The sequence below is a fragment of the Scleropages formosus genome, chromosome 1, assembly GCF_900964775.1.
Source record: "Scleropages formosus chromosome 1, fSclFor1.1, whole genome shotgun sequence".
NCBI classification, from domain to species: Eukaryota; Metazoa; Chordata; class Actinopteri; order Osteoglossiformes; family Osteoglossidae; genus Scleropages; species Scleropages formosus.
In genome coordinates, this window is record NC_041806.1 from 53,918,378 (window position 1) to 53,940,833 (window position 22,456).

The 22,456-nt window shown below is 49.1% G+C and overlaps 2 protein-coding genes across 3 annotated transcripts in view; one reads left to right on the forward strand and one right to left on the reverse strand.

Moving 5' to 3' along the window:
* svep1 (sushi, von Willebrand factor type A, EGF and pentraxin domain containing 1) overlaps window positions 1-18,662 on the forward strand; it is an 80,876-nt gene extending 62,214 nt beyond the window's left edge. The window contains exons 30-49 of one of the 2 annotated variants that reach the window (XM_018730252.2): window positions 518-688; window positions 1,176-1,349; window positions 1,518-1,637; window positions 2,637-2,813; window positions 3,092-3,176; window positions 3,592-3,783; window positions 4,159-4,326; window positions 4,593-5,265; window positions 5,433-8,176; window positions 8,528-8,756; window positions 8,854-9,006; window positions 9,683-9,746; window positions 10,083-10,256; window positions 10,517-10,693; window positions 12,884-13,066; window positions 14,914-15,084; window positions 15,515-15,610; window positions 16,113-16,208; window positions 17,162-17,255; window positions 18,418-18,662. In XM_018730252.2, coding sequence (XP_018585768.2) covers window positions 518-688; window positions 1,176-1,349; window positions 1,518-1,637; window positions 2,637-2,813; window positions 3,092-3,176; window positions 3,592-3,783; window positions 4,159-4,326; window positions 4,593-5,265; window positions 5,433-8,176; window positions 8,528-8,756; window positions 8,854-9,006; window positions 9,683-9,746; window positions 10,083-10,256; window positions 10,517-10,693; window positions 12,884-13,066; window positions 14,914-15,084; window positions 15,515-15,610; window positions 16,113-16,208; window positions 17,162-17,255; window positions 18,418-18,448 — 5,972 coding nt within the window. In that variant the 3' untranslated portion in view covers window positions 18,449-18,662. The remainder of the gene's footprint in view (window positions 1-517; window positions 689-1,175; window positions 1,350-1,517; window positions 1,638-2,636; window positions 2,814-3,091; window positions 3,177-3,591; window positions 3,784-4,158; window positions 4,327-4,592; window positions 5,266-5,432; window positions 8,177-8,527; window positions 8,757-8,853; window positions 9,007-9,682; window positions 9,747-10,082; window positions 10,257-10,516; window positions 10,694-12,883; window positions 13,067-14,913; window positions 15,085-15,514; window positions 15,611-16,112; window positions 16,209-17,161; window positions 17,256-18,417) is intronic. The other variant, XM_029257697.1, reaches the window with a different exon arrangement.
* A 367-nt stretch (window positions 18,663-19,029) lies between these two features.
* txnb (thioredoxin b) lies at window positions 19,030-21,751 on the reverse strand. The gene is made up of 5 exons (XM_018729873.2): window positions 21,327-21,751; window positions 20,679-20,783; window positions 20,169-20,234; window positions 19,700-19,765; window positions 19,030-19,385 (listed from the first exon to the last, which is right to left on the reverse strand). Exons 1-5 carry the CDS (start codon window positions 21,348-21,350, stop codon window positions 19,323-19,325), a joined length of 324 nt encoding a protein of 107 aa, XP_018585389.1. The 5' UTR covers window positions 21,351-21,751; the 3' UTR covers window positions 19,030-19,322.
* Between the last annotated feature and the right edge of the window lie 705 nt (window positions 21,752-22,456).

Consider the following 22,456-nt stretch of genomic DNA (forward strand, 5'->3'; position numbering starts at 1 on the left):
CTTTAGCCTTGTGTTTTTTTTGTAATAGTCTCTAATAATACTTATGTGTACTTAACGCTGTTTTCGGATTTTAAGAACGAGGACGACATCGTCAGGCAAATCAAGAATGTTTCGAGTTTGAACATTCTGAGTTTGTTTAATATATTTAATATTTGAGTATGAATGCATCTTTTATGCATTAATATAGCAAAACAAACTGTTAATTCACTTTTTTTTAATTTTCATGTTCAGTATTATTTTAAATAGGACAAGGACAAGCAAGGCTTAGATAAGTAATAAACTGCATTTCTAAATCAGTAAAACTGCAAGTATTGTCTTAAATAAAGTCTTATGATGCAAATTGTAATCTGTGGCCCTTTGCATTTTATGTGGTTTAAATGTGGCCCTCTTGGCCTCTGAACTTGAGTACCCCTGTTCTAAGAACTCATTTTGCCATAATGGGACACTGCATAATTGTCTGGCTTAAGCTCTCTGAATTTGTACAAATGCACTTAGCTGACATGTCTGCTTGTGTTAGACTGCCCCCAGCTAGAGGAAGCTGTCCCCCACCTGCGAGTGTCGAGTCCCACCGTGAGCCCTGGTGCCCATGTGCAGCTGTCCTGCGATCCTGGCTTCTACCTGCTGGGGGAGCCAGTGCAGCAGTGCCTCAACAGGGGCATGTGGAGCCGTGCCTTGCCTCGATGTGAAAGTAAGAGCAGCAACCGCTGAGCAGCAGGGGGCGAGAAGGAGGGGAGGGTCATGCAACATGGAGTGAGTTATCTCACAGTATGTCCTCTGTCATCACTACCCCTTGTAATAATCTGTCCAGGTCTCCTGTGGCAAGGCTGTTCATTTCATTTCTCGGTGAGCCCTCATTATGTTGTTTAATCATCAGCCACGGAGGAAGAAATAACCTTAAAATAACCTTAGAGGGCAGCAGAAGGGTCAGTCTCTGTCAGTCCACAAATCAGTTTCTACAAAACCTCCCGCTGAGGCCAGCCAGCCAAAGCTGTTACGCCTGCTAGTTTTCTTCTCCCAGTCAGGCGAAAGACTCATTTGCCACATTTTTCTGAATCAGTTTACCAAACAGAAGCCTCTCTGATTGCTCCTTCCACCCCCAAGAGGACCCTTCCTCCCAGTACTTGCAAGTATAGCTCCCTTGTCTCCAACGGTCTGACAGCGTTGACATTTTACAGGGGTGGACTGTGGGCCCCCACCAGCCCTTGAGCACGGCCTGTTTGCTGGTGTCGACTTCCATGCTGGCAGCGCAGTGATTTACCAGTGTAACGTGGGCTTCTACCTACTGGGCGATGCCAGGATGCTTTGCTCCAACAGCGGGACCTGGAGTGGCAACCCTCCCGCCTGCCTGGGTGAGGGGCCGAGTCTCTCGCCAGTCACCCTCAGTACATCAGCGCCTTGTGTGCCTGCTTAGCAACGTAGCTCATGGGTGAACTGTGAGAGAGCAGGATATTTACTGTGTATCTTTACCTGATGTGTTGTCCCTCTCCCGTGACCCTCTTGCCCCTGATGTGATTCAGATGTGAATGAGTGTGCGCTGGGCAGCGACTGTGATAAGCATGCCAACTGTTACAACACAGATGGCTCGTACACTTGTACCTGCGTGCCCCCCTACAGTGGTGACGGAAAGAACTGCACAGGTATGTTTCCCCGTGCTGATCTCTTGTGTCTTTGTGATATGGTTTTTTGTAAGGGAGGCAAGAATCCTGCATGCTTTCAGCAGAAAAGAGCCGCACAGCACCATTTATATTTGAAGTAATGTCTTAAGTATTGATTGATTTTTCTCTTCACTGTTTTGTAAAAGGTGGAAAGTGGCTGACTCAGTGAACGGAAGGCACTAATGCAGCGCTGTTCAGCCTCCTGCTACACGCACTGCATGGATTAATTATTAAGTAGCGTAAATGTCTGTGTAAAAGTCACAATCTGCCTTTTTGGACATGTAAATGCTGCATCACAGTATACTGACTGGGCTACTTTCTGTTACCCCTTGTTTTGTGACGTTATATTCCATTCTAACGATGACTATGCAGCCAGGTGAATTCTGGAATACAGTATAATGAAAAGTCTGGGTGCCTTTCTACATGTGGCTAACAAAATCTGTACCTGGCATTCATTTTATATGCAGATTTTCAGATGTCTGTAACAAGTTATATTTATGTTTTCCTAGTTACTTGCACTCACATAAACGTCTGGCAAAATTGTACTTTGCAGAGGAGTTTTTTTTCCATAGATTCTTTTTACTTGTTTCACATGTATAAAGCTTTAAGCAATGACTATTTTCATCTGAATACACTCAAAAGTATTATTGATCTCTTATTGAAATATTCATTTAGCAGATGCTTTTCTCCAAAGCGACATACAACTCATAGAAGAAACTAGAAAGTTAATAGTGATTATTTAATTTTAGAATTGTATTTTAGAAAGTTTAGAAATATATGTTCATTAAAAAGCCTGAGTTGGGCCAAAATAGCTTGAGTAGTTTTTTGACTTCATAATCTATAACTTTTGCTCAGGTGAGTTTTCTTTTTTTAAATGAGTGCTCTTCCTAGATTTATGTTTAACAGTACTTGACTATTCTTTTGGACTGCCCATCTCTGATGAGTTCTGATTTTTCTCTTTTTTTTTTGTAAATTATTAAGAACCAGTTACATGTAAAGACCCTGGCTCACCAGAGTTTGGGCATCGGGATGGCAGCATCTTCATCCCAGGAAAAGAAGTGGTCTTCACCTGCGAGGAGGGCTTTGAGCTGATTGGTTCAGTGCAGATTACATGTACAGAGTCAGGAGAGTGGGACCACAGCATTCCATACTGTAAAGGTAATGAAAAAATGCTGAAAAACCTCAAGTCAGGTGGTCACTGTGGCCTGAAGTGCCGGTCAAAATAGCTGCTCCACTTTACCGAGCTCTGCTGGAGAATATAGCTTTGCTGAATTGGCTGGGCTCATGTCTTCGAAGGACAGCAATGTCCATCCTAAGGGATACAACAAGAACGTGTCCAATAGCATCATACATAGTATATAAAAAACTCTGTGTGTGTGTGTGTGTGTGAGAACACTCGAGAGTGAGACGCAGCTGTGTCATGGTCCCTCCTGTAGCTCTGTCCTGTGGAAGACCTCCTGTTCCCGAAAATGCCATTATGGAGGGGACAAACTTCACTTTCGGAAGCAAGGTGACTTTCAGGTATCACGTCAGGCATGTCAAAAAAAAGCTGATCACTTTTCCCAGTGATAAACGCATGAAGATTTTGTGTGGTGTTGTGCAATATCTGTTCCATGTCAAAAGAATATATACCTGTAGTAGTGTACGGTCATCTTGAGGTCTATAAGGACTGCACTAACCTGACTGTACTAATCTGAAGTATTGTCAAGGATTATCTTTTCTCATTTCAGACTTTGTCAGTGTCAACTACAGAATGTATAAACTTAGAGTATTAAATCACATGATGCCACATGATGTAACTGCAGATATCGTAATTGCTGTAATATGTTTACATATATTCACTTAGCAGATGCTTTTGTCTCCATTGACGTCACAGTTGGATAACATGTACTTCCTGTAATTCTTGCTCTTGTTGGGGCCCTAATACACTGACTAGCTGTAAGAAGGGCTTTGTGTCACAAGACTTGGTTGAGATTCAGTGTCTGGCAAGCCTGAAGTGGAGTACAGCGCCCCCAACCTGCAAGCCCATAGCCTGCGGGGAGCCCCCGTTTGTGGAGAATGCAAACTTCACCCTCACTGGAAGAACATATCTTTCTAATGTCACATACACCTGTGCTCCGGGGTACAGGTAAGAACAGTGTCACTTGTGCTGTCCAGTGGCGCATGATGCACAGTAACTGACAATACTAGTCCGCAGTAGCAGTTTCCTTGCAGGATCCACCATGTGGAAGCCAGGTTGGCAAGCCTCTGTGTCCAGTGAAACTCACTATAGCTGCAGTGTTCTTGCGGTTTACTCTCTGCTGTGTCCAGCTGTAGCCATGAGTTATGTCCATGACGGGCAAAGCTTTCCCTCAATATTTCTCTAAGAACTGTAAAATATGCAGCAGAAATGTGAAATGAGCATCTCTGAGCGCTGCTCATGAGTAATGTGGCTGTGTGACCTCTGAACTGACTTGAAGACACAGGTAGCGGTGATGCTCTCTGACTGTAAGCTGGTTTTAAGACTGCAGGGTCCAGCAGAACTGTGGTGTGAAGCAAATGGAAAGTGGAGCACTCCTGCACCGTTGTGTACCACGGTAGATTGTGGAGAACCCCCTGCACTGGCTGATGGAACCACCGTGGGAACCAGCTTCACTCTAGGCAGCAGAGTGTATTTCACCTGTAAAGAAGGGTAAAATCATCTTCTGGATGTTTTTTGCTCATTATTGGCAGTACCTTAGGAGCATTGAGTGAACTCAGCACTTAAGGTTGCCATAGATGCAGTTCACCACATTATGCTCCATGGTAAAAAATGAATCACATTTATATCTGAGTGCAGCACATACTGCTACCACGTCCACAAATTGCACTGCAGGTCTCAAGCTCTTTATCCTCATCTCCCTTCTGTCATCACGTTAATTGACCTGCTGCCATTGATTGAGTGCTCTGCTTCTACAGATACACTTTGATTGGCCCCGAGACACGGGAGTGCCTGCCCACTGGTGAGTGGAGTCCAAGCTCTGCCCAGTGTGTGCCACGGTCCTGCGGCCCACCACCCCCCATTGATCACGCTTACCCAGAAGCCAGTCATCAGCTCTTTGGAGACGTAGCCATCTATTTCTGTGCTGATGGCTACAGTGCTGGTAATAACTCCAAGGTGCTGTGTAACTCTGAGGGTGTGTGGACGCCACCCGAGGGCCAGGAGGTGCCTAAGTGCATTGCCACATTCTGCCAGCGGCCGCCTGATTTGCCCCACGCCATCCTGGATTCCTTTAACAAGCCCAAGTACAGCAGCAACACAGAGGTCAGCTACAAGTGTGAGGAGGGCTTCATGCTCAACACAACTGCCACCCTGAAGTGCATCATGGGAGGTGAGTGGGTGCCCTCGCCCTTCGACATTGGCTGTGTGCCAGTGCGCTGCTCAAAGCCGGTGGGAATTGAGAGAGGCTATGTGAGCGGCACCAACTATAGCTTCGGGGCAGTGGTGGCCTACAGCTGTCACAAGGGCTTCGTGATCCGAGGGGAGAAGAGGAGGACGTGCCAAGCGAACGGCCAGTGGGGCGGAGTGCTGCCATCCTGCCAGCCCGTGTCCTGCCCCAGTCCCCCGCTGCTGAAGAATGGCTACATCAAGGTAATCCCATCCCACCTCCCCTTATCACTATGGCAGTGGCAGCAACACTTTTTATTAGCAGTTTATTATAATACAAAAATCCTGCACATGTGTGTTCTGAAGCCAGTTTCTGAGACTGATGACTGTGTTTGTGTGTTTTCCTTAATGATACTTTTTGTGGCCCGCAGACTAAAAGCCGCTTCGTATTTGACAGCAAGGTGATATACGCCTGTGAAGCTGGGTTCCGGCTCATGGGCAAGTCAGAACGTGTGTGCCAGGCCAACCGCCAATGGTCCAATGATAACCCGCCCGCCTGCATCCCCATCACCTGTGAAGCCCCTCCCACCATTCTGCATGGCCGTTACAAGGGTTCGACATTCGAGGTGGGCCACAAGTTGGAATACGTCTGCGACGAGGGCTATGAGCTCACTGGCGATGCTGTCTGGACCTGTCTCAAATATGGAAGGTGGGACAAGAGCAGGACTCCTCGGTGCACCCCAGTGCAGTGCCCCGAGCCGCCCCTGGAGGAGAACCACCTTGTCCTCCAGAGTGTGGACCCGGATTCCGGGACTATCAAGCTCACGTGCGAGGAGAGCTATGTTCTGCATGGTGCTGAAGTGCTACGGTGCACGCCATCCCAGGAATGGAATGACACTTTCCCCGTGTGCAAACGGGTGTACTGTAAGAAGCCCCCTGACGTGGCCTTCGGGAGTCCCTCAATGGGACCTTCCTATTTTGGGAGCGTGGTGACCTACTCCTGCATACATGGCTTCACACTCAGGAAGGAGGCTTCAGTGACGTGCCAGGTGGACGGCCAGTGGAGCAGGCCCTCCCCAGAGTGTGTACCCGTGGAGTGCCCGCAGCCCAAGGAGATCCCCAACGGCATCATGCATGTCCAAGGCCTCATGTACCTTAACACAGCTCAGTACAGCTGCAGACTGGGGTACGACCTCGTGGGAAACTCCACTGTGCTCTGTGGGGAGAACGGAATGTGGATCGGGGGGGTCCCGGCATGCCGGCCCGTTCAGTGCTCCATACCGGAAGAGATCTCCAACGGGGTGGTTTCTTACAGCCAGGTCGAGTTCGGCCAGGCTGTCACCTACTCGTGCAAGAGGGGCTTCCGCCTCGAGGGCCCAGAGTCACTCATATGCCTGGAGACAGGTCAGTGGGACAAGAAGCCCCCTGTCTGCACACAGATCTTCTGCAGCCCCCCGCAGCCCATTCCGTACGGTTTCCTGGAAGGCCGCGATCACAAGTTCGGCGTCACCATATTCTACAGCTGCTTTCCCGGCTTCCAGCTGGTGGGGCAGAACCACCTGACCTGCGAGGAGAGTGGCTGGTCCAGCTCAACACCCTCCTGTGTGCCCACAGACTGTGGCCTGCCTCCTCACATCGACTTTGGAGAGTACGTCAAAGTCTTGGACGCTGCTGAACGCCCTGCAGGAGTGGACTACAACGTTTCACTCCCACCTAGCTCCGACGGCGGGGACGGGTCCAGACTCGACATGAGATTCCTGCATAGCACAACAGTGCAGTACCACTGCCACCCTGGGTACGAGCTGAGTGGAGTCTCCGTGCTGCTCTGCATGGAGGACGGTTTGTGGAACGGGACATCCCCTGTCTGCATCCCAGCAGAATGCGGGCCCCCCGACAGCCCCGAGCATGGCTCGATGACCATCAGCGACACGGAGCTCGGCGCTCTCGTCCACTACAGCTGCGACGAGGGCTATGAGCTCGAGGGGCAGACAGTCCGTCAGTGTATTTCAGGTCAACAGTGGAGTGACAGCGCCCCTCGCTGCATGGCTGTCTCCTGCGGGCACCCAGGGGACATTGTGAACGGATTTGTTCAGGGAGACTCCTTTCTCTATCCAGACACTGTCCACTATGGCTGCTTCCCTGGGTTCCTGTTGAAGGGAGGGGCCAGCAGAGCTTGTCAGTCCAATGGACAGTGGGGTGGCGAGAAGCCCTTGTGCATCCCTCTATCCTGCGGACCTCCCGTAGTCACAGATGACGTCACTGTGCAGGGCCATGAGTACACTTTTGGCAACCAGGTGGAGTTCAGTTGCAAGCCTGGCTTTGTCCTGCAGGGTGCGCTCCACAGCTCATGTTTGGCTAATGGCAGCTGGAGCCATGCGGGGGCGCGGTGTGTGCCGATAGCGTGCAGCCCGCCTCCCGCTGTGCCAAACAGCCGCGTGTCAGGCTCTGGCTATGGCTTCAGCGGCGAAGTGAACTACGTGTGCGATGAAGGCTACACCCTCATGGGCCATTCAAAGCTCCGGTGTCAGGCCGATGGCTGGTGGGATGCTGCACCGCCGCGTTGTGTGCTGGTCACATGCGACCCCCCGGAGGACATCAGCCATGGGTACCTGAACGGCTCCAGTTTCAACTTCGGTGATGTGGTGGAGTACGTGTGTTTCTCGGGCTATGAAGTTGTGGGAAGCCCCTTTCTTCGGTGCTTGGCCAGTGGCTCCTGGGTGGGGAAGGTGCCTCAGTGTCGGCCGTGTGTCTGCGACCCACCTGTCCTCAAGTTTGGCGCCGTCCTGGGCCGGGAGCACTCCTGCGGCAGCCGGGTGCGGTTCCGCTGCGATGAGGGCTACAGGACACTGGGCCCCATGGAGGCCACCTGTGAGAGCAGCGGGGTCTGGAGTCCTGGGGTGCCTGTCTGTGGCAGAGGGAGGTGCTCCATGGCGCCACCCACAGTTTCTAGTGCAGTCTTGCAGGGCAGTAGTGCCACATCTCTAGACACGGTGACCTACAGGTGCAAGCCCGGCTACCGGATGAGTGGCTATGCCCATGTGACGTGTACTGCCAGTGGCAGGTGGAGTGAGCCACGCTTCTCTTGCTTGCCGGTGTCATGTGGAGCACCGCCAGGGGTCCCCTACGCAGAGGTCATTGGAGACACTTTTACCTTTGGGAGCCAAGTAGAGTACAGGTAAGAGGTGGCAACCAGCATGAGCAGGGTTCTCGTTGACGACTTTGCACGAATCAGTCTGACACCCTAAGAATGGTGTGCAGTGACGCGAGCATCATGTGCACACATTTACATTTACTTTACATTTACTCATTTAGCTGACTGTTTTCTCCAAAGCAACTTCAAATGTTAAGCTACTTAGTTGTTCATTTATACAGCTGGGTAATTCTACTGGAGCAATTTCAGGTAAGTACCTTGCACAAGAGTACTGCCAGAGGTGGGAATTGAACCTACAACCTTTGGCAGCAGCTCTAATCACTGCACTACCTGCTGTCACACGCATCTGATTCCATGTTCTGTCGCTCTCTGCAGGTGCCTCGAGGGGTACGAGCTGACGGTGCAGAGCGGAGCTGTGAGCTGCCTGAGCAGCGGCACCTGGTCTCCTCACAGCGTGCAGTGTAGCCCAGTCCCCTGCACACTGCCCGCCAACCTCACACATGTCATCGTCGTGGGCAGGGACCCTACGCCCGTGGGGGAGACAGTCACTGTGTCCTGCGAGGAAGGTTTCCAGCTGCAGGGTCCCAGCATCTCCCAGTGTCAGGCAAGTGGTCACTGACAGCAGTCAGCACTTCTGGCTGTGCTCACGGGGCATGGAAGTGCAGAAAGACATGTAATGGTTTATGGGTTGTTGTGTACAGCCTGGAGGTGCCTGGCTTCCTTCATTCTCACACTCTTGTGTGGTGGTCAGTTGTGGAAAGCCCCTCCCCCTCCACCATGGTAGGGTCACTGGGGACAGCTTCAACTTTGGAGACATGGTCATCTATGAGTGTCTGTCTGGTTTCCAGTTACAGGTATGGCACTTTCAGATCTGCTTCTCTCTCTCTCTCTCTCTCACACACACAAACACACACACACACACACACACACACACAAACATATACACACACACACACACACACACACACACACACACACACCTCCTCCTGCATGCTGTCTGCAAAACCACAGGCTGTATTTCTTCACTCGCCACACCTGTTGTTTCCTGTTCTGGGCTAAAGATTCGAACCCCACACAACGCATGTTGCATTTGACCTTCTGCACACAATGCATCTCAGTCACATCTCAAGCAATGTAGACAAATCTGAGACACTCAGGGCATGTCAGTGGGTATTTTGTATAGATTAAAGCACCTTCTCCACAGAACTGTCTGCTGGGTCACAGCATCTCTGTGTATTTGGGAACCGCAGTGAATCCCTTTTGGGGAAGTACTTTGCTGTCATCCAGATACGCCCAAGATAACCTGCCTTGGAAAGTGGCTCTTGGCTCCATCGTCTGCTGTCTCAGGGAAAGGGCCCTGCACTCCGCACACAGTCAAATTTATCTCCACATCGGGAATGAAATGACTGCAGTGGTGTAGTCATAAAATGCAACAGCCAGGAAAAGTAGATGTAGGAAGTGCTTTTCCTGACAGGCCAAGGCTTTATACCCATGATGTCTCTAACTGTTGCGTCACATCTTTGTACCCAGGGGGACGCAGTTAAGATTTGCCAGAGTGATAAATTGTGGAGTGGTGTGCATCCTCTCTGTGAAGGTATGACAGTTACTCTCCACACTGAACAAGTGTGTTTGTGCACCATATGCATCTGTCTCTGAGGATTTGTGACAGCAAGGGCTACAGGACACACACAGCATCGCAACAAAGTACTGCAACAGCCATTAGGTCAACATGCATTAACTGTCTCATTATGTAGTGAGAGACAGAGTGCAGCTGCAGACAAATTCTGCTCTACTCTGTTCGTATTCATATTCATCCATCAGGTGTCACTTGATGTGTCTGCACATTTTGCTGTGCCCCAACGTTACTCTGCCACATGTGCCTGTCAGGAAGAAGTGGTCTTACTTTATGATCCCTTTGCTCTTTCTGTAGCTGTTTTCTGTGGGCCACCTCCGCTGGTGCAGGGGGCCATTGTCATAGAAACCAGCCAAACATACCAGAGCAATGTGACTTATGTGTGTGAGTCTGGACTCCGTCTGGTCGGCCCACAGAACCTCACTTGCCTGTCCAATGGAACGTGGAGCCTCCCAGCCCCTGAGTGCAAGGGTACGAGCAATCACCCCTTCTGTAGTTTGGACTCACGTCATTTGAAACACTTAAAATGCACACAGACTCATATCTTGGCAAGGAAATTTTTACAAATCAAAACCAATGCTGGAGGTGTGTTTGGTTTTTAACCTCGTTTTCTTTGATGCACTTGTGAAGATACGTATGAAAATAAATTGTCTTTAAAGCACGGTTGCTGTCAAGTAACTATTGAGATGTCTGTGTGAGATGCTATAAGCAGAAAGCACCGTGTCCCTCAGCTGTTCAGGGTTGCGAAGACCCAACGGAGCTGCAGAACGGGCGCCTGCTGCTGCACAACTTTACGGCCGGACGCAGTGTGGAGTTCCAGTGTGACACGGGCTACAATCTGCAGGGGGCAGCGCTCGTGCTCTGCCTTCCCAATGGCTCCTGGGACTCCCCGTTCCCTACTTGCGCACGTACGTCTCCCTGATCTAAAGTGACATTCACGTTCACGTTCAACTCGAGATTTGGCATGTGGATGAAAAGTATCGAAGGGTTCATGGTCATGGTGGACGTGAAAATGCCATAAGTGAACAGTGGAAGTCTGACCCCTCAAAACCCTCAGTGCAGTTCACCTTTTCCACTGTTTGTGAAGCTCGGAGGTGTGCGTACCAAAAGTTTCCATCTAAAGACGCGAGTCCCACAGTTATTAATCCTCTCTTGCTGGCCTGTGTGAGAGCTGCGCTGCTTCAGCATGTTTGGCTGTTGCAGTTTCCATCTGGCCGTGCTGGTGAAGGTATGTCGAACAGAGCTTTATGGGTCCCCAGCAGGTCATGTGCATGAGCTCAGGGAGCAGGACAAAAGCTTTAAAAGATGCTCTGTTGTCTGGAAGAATGTGGTGAGCAACGGTCCTGGTTCTGACAGAGCCAGCACACACAGTATTAGGGTACAGCATACAGTGTTATACTCCTTATTGACAGCAGCTACACCAGGCAGGTTTACATTGTAATGAAATCTTCTGAATCACTTCTGAAAACAAATTACAGAATTGCAGAATGGAGAAAATCAAGCAGCTTCAGCTCTCTGTTACAGTTATTCCTTAACTGCATTGCTCCCGTATGCTGTCACTGCCGAGTGACTTGCAGGACTCCAGTGTGGAAAAGATGTGCTTGTGGATTTGTTCATGGTGAAGTGCTCCGCACTTTGAGAAGAGGGTAACACAAACCAAGGCTCTTCTGTAATCTTGTGTCTGAGCAAAACATAAGTATGTTGAGAAGAGAATTATGAAATATGCATCAGGAAGCCACGGTGGTGCAAACCTACTTCTGTGCATGCAGCACTGATTTCACATCCCATGAATAGAGCATAAGCGGTTAGTGTGGCCAGTAGGTGAGGAATGCCTGTTCTCAAAGTGCGGAACGCCACCTTTATTGACAGCAGCCTCCCAGCAGGCTTTTATATATAGGCAGTCCCTGAGTTATGAACATCTGACTTACGTACAACCCATAGCTACAAACCACCCCCTTGCTGACCGGAAGTTGATTTTTTTCTGTAACCCTTAAGTAACAATCAAATGGAAAACTTCATATTAAGCCTATTATATTAAAAATTTGAGTTACTAGTGCACGCACGCACGCACGCACTGTCTGAAACCACTTGTCCTATACGCGGTCACGGGGAGCCGGAGCCCAACCCGGCAACACACAGGGCGTAAGGCTGGAGGGGACACACCCAGGGCGGGACGCCAGTGCGTCGCAAGGCACCCGAAGCAGGACTCGAACCTGAGACTGCACGGAGAGCAGGACCCGGTCAAACCCGCTGCGCCACCACACCTCCCATGAGTTACATGCAATGATTGGTAATAACAAACAGGCTCTACTTGAGCCAGTGGTAGGACAGGCTTCCCTCTTTTCAGTCAGGCCACGTTGGTGTCAGCAGTGACTTGTGTGTTACTGTATTTGGCTTTATTGTTTTGATTTTAGCATCCTAACCATGGCACCTAAGCGTAAATGTGATTCAAGTGATGGTGATGTGTCCAAGGAAAGGAAAATCGGTCATAACTGAAACTAAAGTGGAAATAATAAAGTGACTGGAAAAAGGTGAAATGCTGATAAACATTGGAAAAGTGAAAATAAAGTTTCTTTAATGTTTTGCGTGCGCGCGCACACACACTCTCTCTCTCTTTCATAAATACTATAGTTACATTTATTATTATCGTTATTATCATTATATAATGTTGTATTATTATTATTATTATTACTACTACTGTAGATGTTTTAGTGTATCCGGAAGTGTTTCTTTAATGTTTTTTATGCATAGAAAGGTACACAATACACTAGGTCAAACATCTGACAAACTGACATTTTAGATATGCACCGTACCTAACTGTTCCGACTTGAGTTAAAATCCGACTTGGACTGATGACACGGAACTCATTCATAATCTGGGGGCTGCCTCTGTGTGTGTGTGTGTGTGTGTGTGTGTGTGTGTGTGTGTGTGTGTATATAATATATATAGAGAGAGAGAGAGAGGGTCAGCAATGCAGCATGGCTCTCCTGCATGATTATGCTGCAGTGGGAATTAATTACAAGTAATGCTAGTTTTCATAAAATTTTCTCCCTGTGAAGTGGGATTTTTGCATGTCCTGTTGTGCCTTGTGTCCCCAGCAAAACCCTGTCCTCCACCTCCTGGTCTGATCCACACTGGCACTGACACCGCCTCCCAGGGCCTCTTTTTTGTGGGACAGACCGTTTCGGTCAGCTGCCCGAAGGGCTACCAGAGCCAGGGGGCCGTGAGCGTGACCTGCGGGAGCGACCAGACGTGGAGTCCCATGGACCCGGCGTGTGACAGTGAGTACTGAGTGGACGGAGTTGGAACGGTGGACAGCTGGTCTCTCTTTGTGGGCTCAGAGTCAGCTTGGACTTGCACCGATGTCGTGTGTACCGTGGAATTGAAGGGAGCTTCATTCCCCAAGTTAATAAGTAACACACACTTATCTGGGTTCTTTCCTCGGTGACTCCACATGGCGTAAATTGTATTTGTTGCCCTGGAGAATTTATATACGGAAGAAACTTGATCTTTATATCACAACTTGGAAATCTTTTAACACAAAGGATGGGTCATCAGGATGCGCACCATACCTCATACTTAGTCACAGGAGTTGATCAAGCTTCAGACTGAGAGAGAAGTGCAAATGGTAGCTGAAGAGCATTCTGAACTTCCACTTCTCATTGTACGCAATTAAAATCCCCCTAGTAATTTTCTCCCAAATATGACTTTGCTGGGATTGTTGCCTTTAGTGACTTATTTTGGCAGGATATATTTTATATTTAATTTTTTTTCTTCAAAAAAAGTGTAAATCAGTTGGTTTTGTGCTGTGCTGAATTTGAGTCCTTTCTTTTTAAAGTAAACCGTTATTGAATTAATGCTTCCCTGAAGTGTACCCTAAGTTCCTGAACAATGAAATGTCTGTCTTTCTGTCCACTGGCTGTATGTGTAATATTGACTGTTGATGGTTCCCATGTGCCATGTGACAACCTGCTGAGACGTTCTCTACGGATGCCAGTCCAGCTACTGAAAATTGATTTTCAGCACCGTGAGCAGCAGTATTGCTAAATACATCTTTTAAATAAATCACGTTTACATATTCATATATCAGACGCTTTTCTGCAAAGCAACGTACATCTCAGAGAACCATACAGAGAAGGTATCACATCAACAGAAGGAGGTTTCGGGTTTTGTGGAACAATGGCATATGCTTTATGGTGATGTGCTGGTGCACCTGAGGTATACAACTGTCTCCGTGGCCAGTAAAACTCTGCTATTTTTTGTGCCATGATCCTCCAGAACTTTCAATTCACACACACACACACACACACACACACACACACACACACACACACACACACACACACACATACATTTTCTGAACCGCTTGTCCCATACGGGGTCACGGGGAACCGGAGCCTACCCGGCAACACAGGGCATAAGGCTGGAGGGGACACACCCAGGATGGGACGCCAGTCCGTCGCAGGGCACCCCAAGCGGGACTCGAACCCCAGACCCACCGGAGAGCAGGACCCGGTCCAACCCACTGCAAGAGTTTCCAAGTGAAACGCCTTGAACCGTGTCTCACTGTTTTTTATTTATTTTTTAAATTTTAATCCCAGCTCTCTTTTTGCTGTAGTGTTCTTGGCCTGCATTGAAATCTGTTGCGGTGTGCGTGCGTGCGCGCGTGCCATGTATAAGCCTGCATGTCTTTGCCGAAACCTGTGTGTGCTTGTGGGTTCTACGCGTTGTACACATCCCGAGCCAATAAGAGCTCATACAGGTGCAAGGCTTTACAGATGAATACTGCACTTGAGTTCATGAATTCTCCCTGTAAAATCGTTTAGAATATGCAGGCTATACAAGCATATGTGTATGAATTAAATGCCCCAGAAATAACCAAATAACAGGCCACGCTATTTTGAATTGCCTTGAGGAGATGAGGCAATAAAAGAACACAGGAATGTCCCCATCTGGAAGTTGGACCACCACCGCAACATTTGCCTTAGGCAATAAAGAAGGATATGATAATGAATAAAACAGATATGCTAATGAGCTGAGCTGGGGGCGGGGTCTCACATCAGAGTCACATGATTGAGATGAAGGCGGGTGCAGCTGGTGTGACGGCCTCTCCCTTACCTGTGTGCAGGGGTCTCCTGCGGCCCCCCACTCCACGTGGCCAACGCCGTGGTGCGGGGGGCAGCCTTCCAGTTTGGGGATGTGGCTGTGTACTCCTGCTACGCGGGGTACACCATGGAGGGCTCCAGTAGGAGTGTGTGCCTGGAGAACGGGACGTGGACACCTCCTCCCACATGCAAAGGTAGCATAGTGCACTTGGGCACCCTATCTGCTGCCGCTCCGGCCCGCCTCCTGTCCACGGCGCGTTACCCTCTCCAGCCCTGCATTGAAACACACCGGTCAGAACGGGACACCCTGCTATATGAAGGTTGTGGGAGGCGCCAAGAGCCATGAAGTTAGGGCTCATTTTTCACAAGTGCTATGAACGGTCTTAATCTTCCGGCATCTTTGACGGCCTTCACGCAGCAGGGTGGTCAAACGCACTGCGTTTTCTGCACCGCTGTATCAGAGACCTGGGGTACCGCATGCTGACTGGCTTCCAGGTATGGGGGCGTGGACAGTGTGCGAGCCCTAAGGGTTCTGTGCTGCCTGCGGGCATGCGTGTGTGTGAGAGAGTGAGAGAGAGAGAGTCGGGCTGTAAAGGTGTGTGCTGCTCTTCTCCTCTGTTCCAGTTGTCTGTTGGCTCCAGTGCCGTAACGGGGGAGTGTGTCAGAAGCCCAGTGTGTGCTCCTGTCCTGAGGGATGGATGGGCCGCTTGTGTGAGGAACGTAAGTGCTGTACGAATCACACGCTCACATTATCGTATGTATTTCGCTGTCGCTCGCTAACGCTACAGTCCTAGCATCCATTGATCACTTGTTTACTCCTTCGTGTACTCACTCATCGACCGACTGCTTCGTTCACTTGATCACACATTCGGCCTCTCCGTCATTCTTTCGCTCAGTCACTCTCACACACATTTATTCAGCTCAAAAATACAACGCCGTTTACTGTGGTATCAAAAGCTGGAGAAAACCACTTTTTACACTGTGGTTACTCCGTACTCTGAACAAAAAACAATTGACAAGCATCAAACTGAGGTATGAAACAGCTAAAACATCTTTAGTATTTTAATCTCTGTCCACTTTACACTTGGATCTCCTCCGTGTTCTTGTAGCGATAATGCGGTGCTTCACTAACGCAGCAGTGTGTTGCTCACTTGTGACTTCATGGGTGCAATGTAACGCTGCCGTTGTTGGGCTCAGTGTCATTGCTTCTCTCCTCCTGCAGCTATTTGCATCCTGCCCTGTCTGAACGGGGGTCGCTGCGTAGCCCCCTACCAGTGCGAGTGCCCCTTGGGCTGGGCTGGAACACGCTGCCACAGTGGTGAGACACTTTTTCCCAGGAAGCACCGCGCTCCTTCAGTGCCCCCCCCCCCCGTCCTCGTTTCCAGAAGGCAGAGACAGGAGACAAATCAAAGATGTTATAACTTTTATAAAGTAAAATGTCAGTGGGCAAGTTTTGACACAGACAGAAGGCAAAGTTAAAGTGCTGACGCTGATCTTGCCGCTGTGGCCGACACACACACACACACACACACACACACACACACACACACACACACACACACACACACACACACACACACACACACACACACGCACACACACAGAGAGAGGCAGGCGCTCTTGTGTAGTCCATTCGGGCACTTTCTTGTGGATCACTGTAATGTCTCCCCAGTCTTGTGTTCCCTGCTTCTGTCCTCACGCATATTAGTTCACTGGTGTTTGTCACGTGTGCATGGAAAAATAGCAGCCAAAAGATATTTGTTTTAAGGTCAAATTGAAGGTGCGTACGAAGCTAGAGAATTGTGTCGGGGAGGTGTGAGACCCTCCTGTTTTGGCCATAAGAACCCAAGAGAAGAGGAGACAATGCTATGGAGCTCCTCGGGCTGCAGCACGGCATTCACAGCTCACTCACGATTTCCCTGTTGAAGTATATTGTATTGTACTTTATTATGGATGACATGACACACCTTACCACAAAGTCAGGACACACTTTGTGTTGTGCCATCGCTATGGAAGCAGTATTGTGTGACAAGCCATGATGCATCAACAGTCATGGCATAACATGAGAGCTGCTTGTAATAGAATCAGGTGAGCAAAGTGTGTAATACCTACACTACCTCATGTTTACACTCGCTGTTAATACACTGCAGTTCCACCCGACTTCAATATTCATACAAACAACCATATATACATGGAGCATCACTGGCTCCACATGAGTGTGTTCTTGGGACTTTATTACTAACAGTTGTGTGTGTGTTTCCCACTCCCCAGCTGTATGTTCATCGCCATGTTTGAATGGCGGAAGATGTGTCCGGCCCAATCGGTGTCACTGCACTTCAGGGTGGAGTGGACACGACTGCTCCAGGTGAGGGCCCTGGAGTCCGGTGTGCTCCTGGCACTCACACGCAGCCCAAGGCGTGCGCGTGTTCGCGTGTGCGTGTCAGTCAGTCAGTCATGCGTCTGCTGACAGTTTCCTAAAGGGAGTGTACCTTGTGGAAGAAAATTCTCTGTCCACCCAGAACCTGGACGACCACAGGACAGTTGAACTCACTTCCCAGACAACGTTCAGGAAAAAAGGGTGGTATGGTGGCACAGCGAGTAGCGCTGCCGTTTCATAGCGCCTGGGTGGTGCGAGAGGATGTGGCTTCGATCCCCACTCAGTCTGTGTGGAGTTTGCATGTTCTGCAGGTGCTCTGGTTTCCTCCCACAGTCCAAAGACATGCTGTTCAGGTTCCCCATAGTGTGTGTGTGTGAGAGAGAGAGAGAGAGAGAGAGAGAGAGAGAGAGAGAGTGTTCCACTGATGTATGGATGAGTGACCCAGTAGTGTATCTAGCAGTGTAAGTTACCCTGCTGAATAAGGTGTGTGGGCTGTTAACACTACATAGAGTTCATTGGAACTTGCTTGAGAGAAAAGAGTCTGCTAAATAAATCTAAATGTAGAAGATTCTAGACAAAGATACTAGGTAGGAAAAGACATGAGCCAGATGTGTCTTTCTGGAAGTGACGGTACGACAGGAGAGCCCCAATCATCCGGGTGTCTCCTCAATCAGTCCCTGCTGCCTTCCTTTATTCGCAAAGCTCATATATAATTCATTGCAGTGCGTAAAAACAAGCATATCGATAACTTTCCACTTCTTGGTTCTCGGGAACTTTCTTCTTTATCAGTTTGTGCTCTTCACATCATGTCTTACACACAGGCACCACATCGCCCTGCACGTTTAGTCACTTCTGAGTATCACAACAGGCTTATTTATCATTAATTTTCTACTTGAAGTCACAACACATCCCGAGCATACATTTTAATTTTAAAACATGCATAATCATCAAGGCATAGGTCATGTTCGATCAACTGTTAACACTACAACTTTATGAACAAGGTAAAACTGGACCGTTTTCATAGGACAGTGATGGGACTCCATTCCGGCTCTCAGCTTCTTTTTTCCACCTTTACAGCAACATTGTTGTCTTTTGTTTGGTGTAGTTTCCCGGAGCTCAGAATTTAATACAGTCCTCCTGTCTCTTTCAGGAAAAGAAAATCAGGATTTATTATTTTTTGAAGGCGAGATGCTACTCAACCTTAACATATTCCTGCCGCAGGCCATGTGGGACAATTTCATGTTGTGTACCATTTTTTTAAATCATTTTTTTGTAAAATAAAGCTGTATTTTTTCATATAGAAAACCAACAGTATTAATTATATGCTGCTATATACTTTTACTACATGTAAAAACATGATTGTGCAGTGTATGTGTGAACAATTAAACCATAAAAACAAGCCAAACATTTTCCAGTGCTGAGTAACAGAAGCATAAATGTGCTGAAGAGCAGTAAAAACAGGGTACTATGGCATGGTGAACTGCCTCACTACTGTGACTCAGCATCTTTCTTTCCATGGCTTGAGAGGAGAACTTGTTCCACCACACTATCATCCATCAGTCTGCTCTTTAGGGCAAAGCTGTGCACCAGTTGCTGTTGTGGGCAGGTCTCTAGCACAAAAGTATTCTTGAAGCACCACCCTCCTCCCCCCCATGGTGAGAGTGCAGCGTCAGTGTGTGTTTATCACCGAGACCCCCTTACATTCCATGGAGAGCCTACTGATCAATACTGGACTGAAAAGAACACAAACACACACAGCGCCCCACTTTACATCATGCCTCTTTATTGATAAAGATGGAAATATGTAGAAATTGAAGCTGCTGGAAATTAAACTACTGCTGCATATAAAGGGGGAAAATTTAATGCAGAAATACATTGATCAGACCAGTACTTCTATTACTCCGTTAGTGCGGGATGGGTGTTCCATGCTCAAAGGACAGGGATATCAGAGCTCGGCCTTAACAGAAAATGGTTCATATACAAACGAGGAAGAATCTTGTAAAAGTTCTATAGCATCTGTAGATGCGCAGTGCCTTGGAGAAGCTTCTCCAAAGCTCATTTGTGCTTTTCCACCATCTCCTGCAGCTTGTCTTTGTTCGATCCAACAAATTCATCGATCTGTGATAAGAACAGGTCAGGTATGTTTAGGTCCAGAGGGAAACCAGTCATCCTACACCTACTAGTTTTACACAGAGTTCTTTCCACCTTCTTTAGCTAGTCACACCCATTTAACTGGTTACACAGCAGGGATTTTTCTTTTTTTAAAAATTTTATTTAAGGTAAGCACCTTGGTCAAGGCTACTACAGCAGAGATTCCAAGTTGGGTCCGTTGAGCAGTCGCTCCACACGTTATTTCAGCGTTACTTTAAATTGTGAGAAAATGCATAGAAAAGTACTGGAGCAGAGGGGGAAAGGACTTGAGTGCCAATTACCTTTTTACCATGCCTGTAAAACTGGAACGTCGGCATACATTTGATGCCGCAGAGGGCAGCCAACTCCTGGAGAGGGGGGAGAGAAAAAAACCCCCAACACACACACACTTTAGTGCTGGAGGTGCAGGCAGTTCCCCCCACACCACACTTGTGCTCAGAGTCCCTCCAGGAACCAGTACTTCCACAATGTGCCACTTTGGGACAACAGAGGTGTTGCCATCTGGGTCCTCAAGTGTTGCCTTAATTACATCAATTTGCCTGTCACAAGGACTGAGGGGGAGGGGGGGGCGGTATTGGAGGTCCAGATACAAAAGTCAAAACCTGGTTCCAACTACGTGGAAGTGTTTGCTTGGAGCTACATGCAAAACAAAGGTAAAGATAAAGCAGAGAGTAAGACCATCGAAAGGTCAATGGGGGGGGATGAGCTGAAGCCTGACTGAGGGCCAGACTGTCAGCAGGCTCTTCTCACCTGGACCTCATCCACATCCACCTTCAGGAAGACCACATTCCGGTTGTCTAGATGCTCAGACATAGACTGGGGAGAACAAACACGTGAGAAATTCAGCAAAACTCCATCCGTGAGCGTTGGGTTCGAGCACCACGTGAGCGGCGATTCGTGCAGGAAGTGAAACTTTGGTAACGGAAGAAGCCCCCTAACCTGTCGCCGACAGGGACGGGCATCGCCAACAGCCCGCCTGCGCGCGCGCTGCTCCGCGCCCGAACGAGCCTTACCTTCACCGCTTCCTATTGTCTCTCGGTGGCATTCATTACAGACTGGGGCCATTACTGGGGAGAGTCTCCCCAGCCCCGGTTGCTAAGCAACGCTACATAGCGCCCATCCAGTCACTCCTCGTCCTCTTTATACATTATGCAGATCACAGGCATCAAACAGCTGCGTTTGCTGATGAAGCTTTTAGGCAGAACAAAACAGGTGGCCGGATGTACCGTCCGCGCGCGCACACACACACAAAACACACACCTTGTAGTGGGGCGCGATGCTCTGACAGGGGCCGCACCACTCGGCCGTGAAGTCCACGACCACGAGCTGGTCCCCCGCGTCCTTCATGGCTTTATCGAAGGCTTCCTGACACACACATTTTAAGGAAAGAGAGAGAGAAAATAGTACACGTTGTTAAGAACAGCACCCCACACACCCGCGGCGAGTCCAGCGGTTCCGGGGACAAAGTGCGGTGATGCGGGACACGAGGAACAGCAGCATGTCGTGCAGCGACAGTGAGTGAAAATGGAACAACCGGGGGGGGGGAACCGAAGGAGAAAGAATGCGATCAAGAGTCACTTTAATAAATATAAAAAAGTTTTCCACTTCGACTCCACTTGGTGTCCCCCGTCGTGCTGTGTATGTGAGAGAGAGAGAGAGAGAGAGAGAGAGAGAGAGAGAGAGAGAGAGAGATGTCTGTGGACCGCCGCCGCACCATCCGGCCGGATTTCCCAGCTACACCCTGCGCCGCTGCGGCCGCCATTGACCCGATGGAGGGACGAGAACGACGGGCGGGGGGAAGGAAGTTGGAGTTAGAGTTCCTGGTGGGTCCGACAGCTCTCTGACTGCCGCCACACGCTTTCCGTGTGCGTGTGTGTGTGTTTGTCCGTTCGCCCCAACGGCTCTTACCTTGTCGGTGATGATGAGCAACATGATGATGATGATGATGATGACAACGAGGAGTTTATCGAGAACTCAAACGCTCTTCGTTCCCCGGTGGCGGCCGCGCGTGACAATGGGCTGGTCCTTCTGGAGAGCATTTATTATAACGCGACTGGAGTCCCGCCCCCCTCCTCCTTCTCCTCCTCCTCCTCCCCCCTCCTCCACCTCAAGCGATCCCTGCGTTTCGACGCCACGAGGCACCAGAGAGCTGCGAGAATCGAGAAATGTTACTTTTTAACAATATTCCGCAAACAGTGTCCACTCCTCTGTCGGTGTCGTCGGGAAAATTAAAAACATGTTAAAAGAAAAAAAGGGGCGATTCGGATTCACAGGAAGTGCTTGTTGCGGACACGAGCCGCTCGCAAAAGTCGCTCATTGACAACAGTCACGGTGACTCGACAGATCGGGCGGCTCAGCAGATGACCCGCAGCAGCCAATCAGACGCGTCGTTTCACTCCGTAGCGTCATTGTCCAATGCACGTTAAGATACGTGAACCCGAAACACGAACGAGCGTTCTGATTGGACAGGTTCGGACCGCACTGTAGGTGACGTGTGTTCTTTCCGCGTGAAAGCAGCGATTTTACTTAGAATGATCCCATTCGGAGAGCTCGTGTCCCGTGAGCTCTCCTGACGAAAGGGGTGTCTCTTTAACAGCTGCGCTACCCAGCATTTGTGTGGTGAAATGTCATTTGTGCTGTGGCTGTATGATATGTAACCCTCTTAGACTAAGAAGTATAAACATATTGTAACGACCCGCGTTACTGATTTAATATAAATAGTTGCATTATGGGAAATCTCTAAATAATGTCCGTAACCGCTGGGGCTACTTCGGGGGGAAATGGTGGGTTGACCGTGTCTCCCAGTGTCGGGGAGAGCTTAGAAGTGGCAAGGTTGGTTGGGAAGGCTGGCTGAAGTGCAGGTCCTGGAGGAAAAGGGGTCCTCGGACCGAGAGCATTATTTCCGTTGTGTTGGTGTTCAAATAAACTGTTTGTTATGAACACTGCCTCCGCGTCCTTATTCGTCCCATGCACACCCACGGCGCTGTGTGCCACAATATATAAATAAGTTGTGGTAAAATGTATTGTAAGCAACTGGC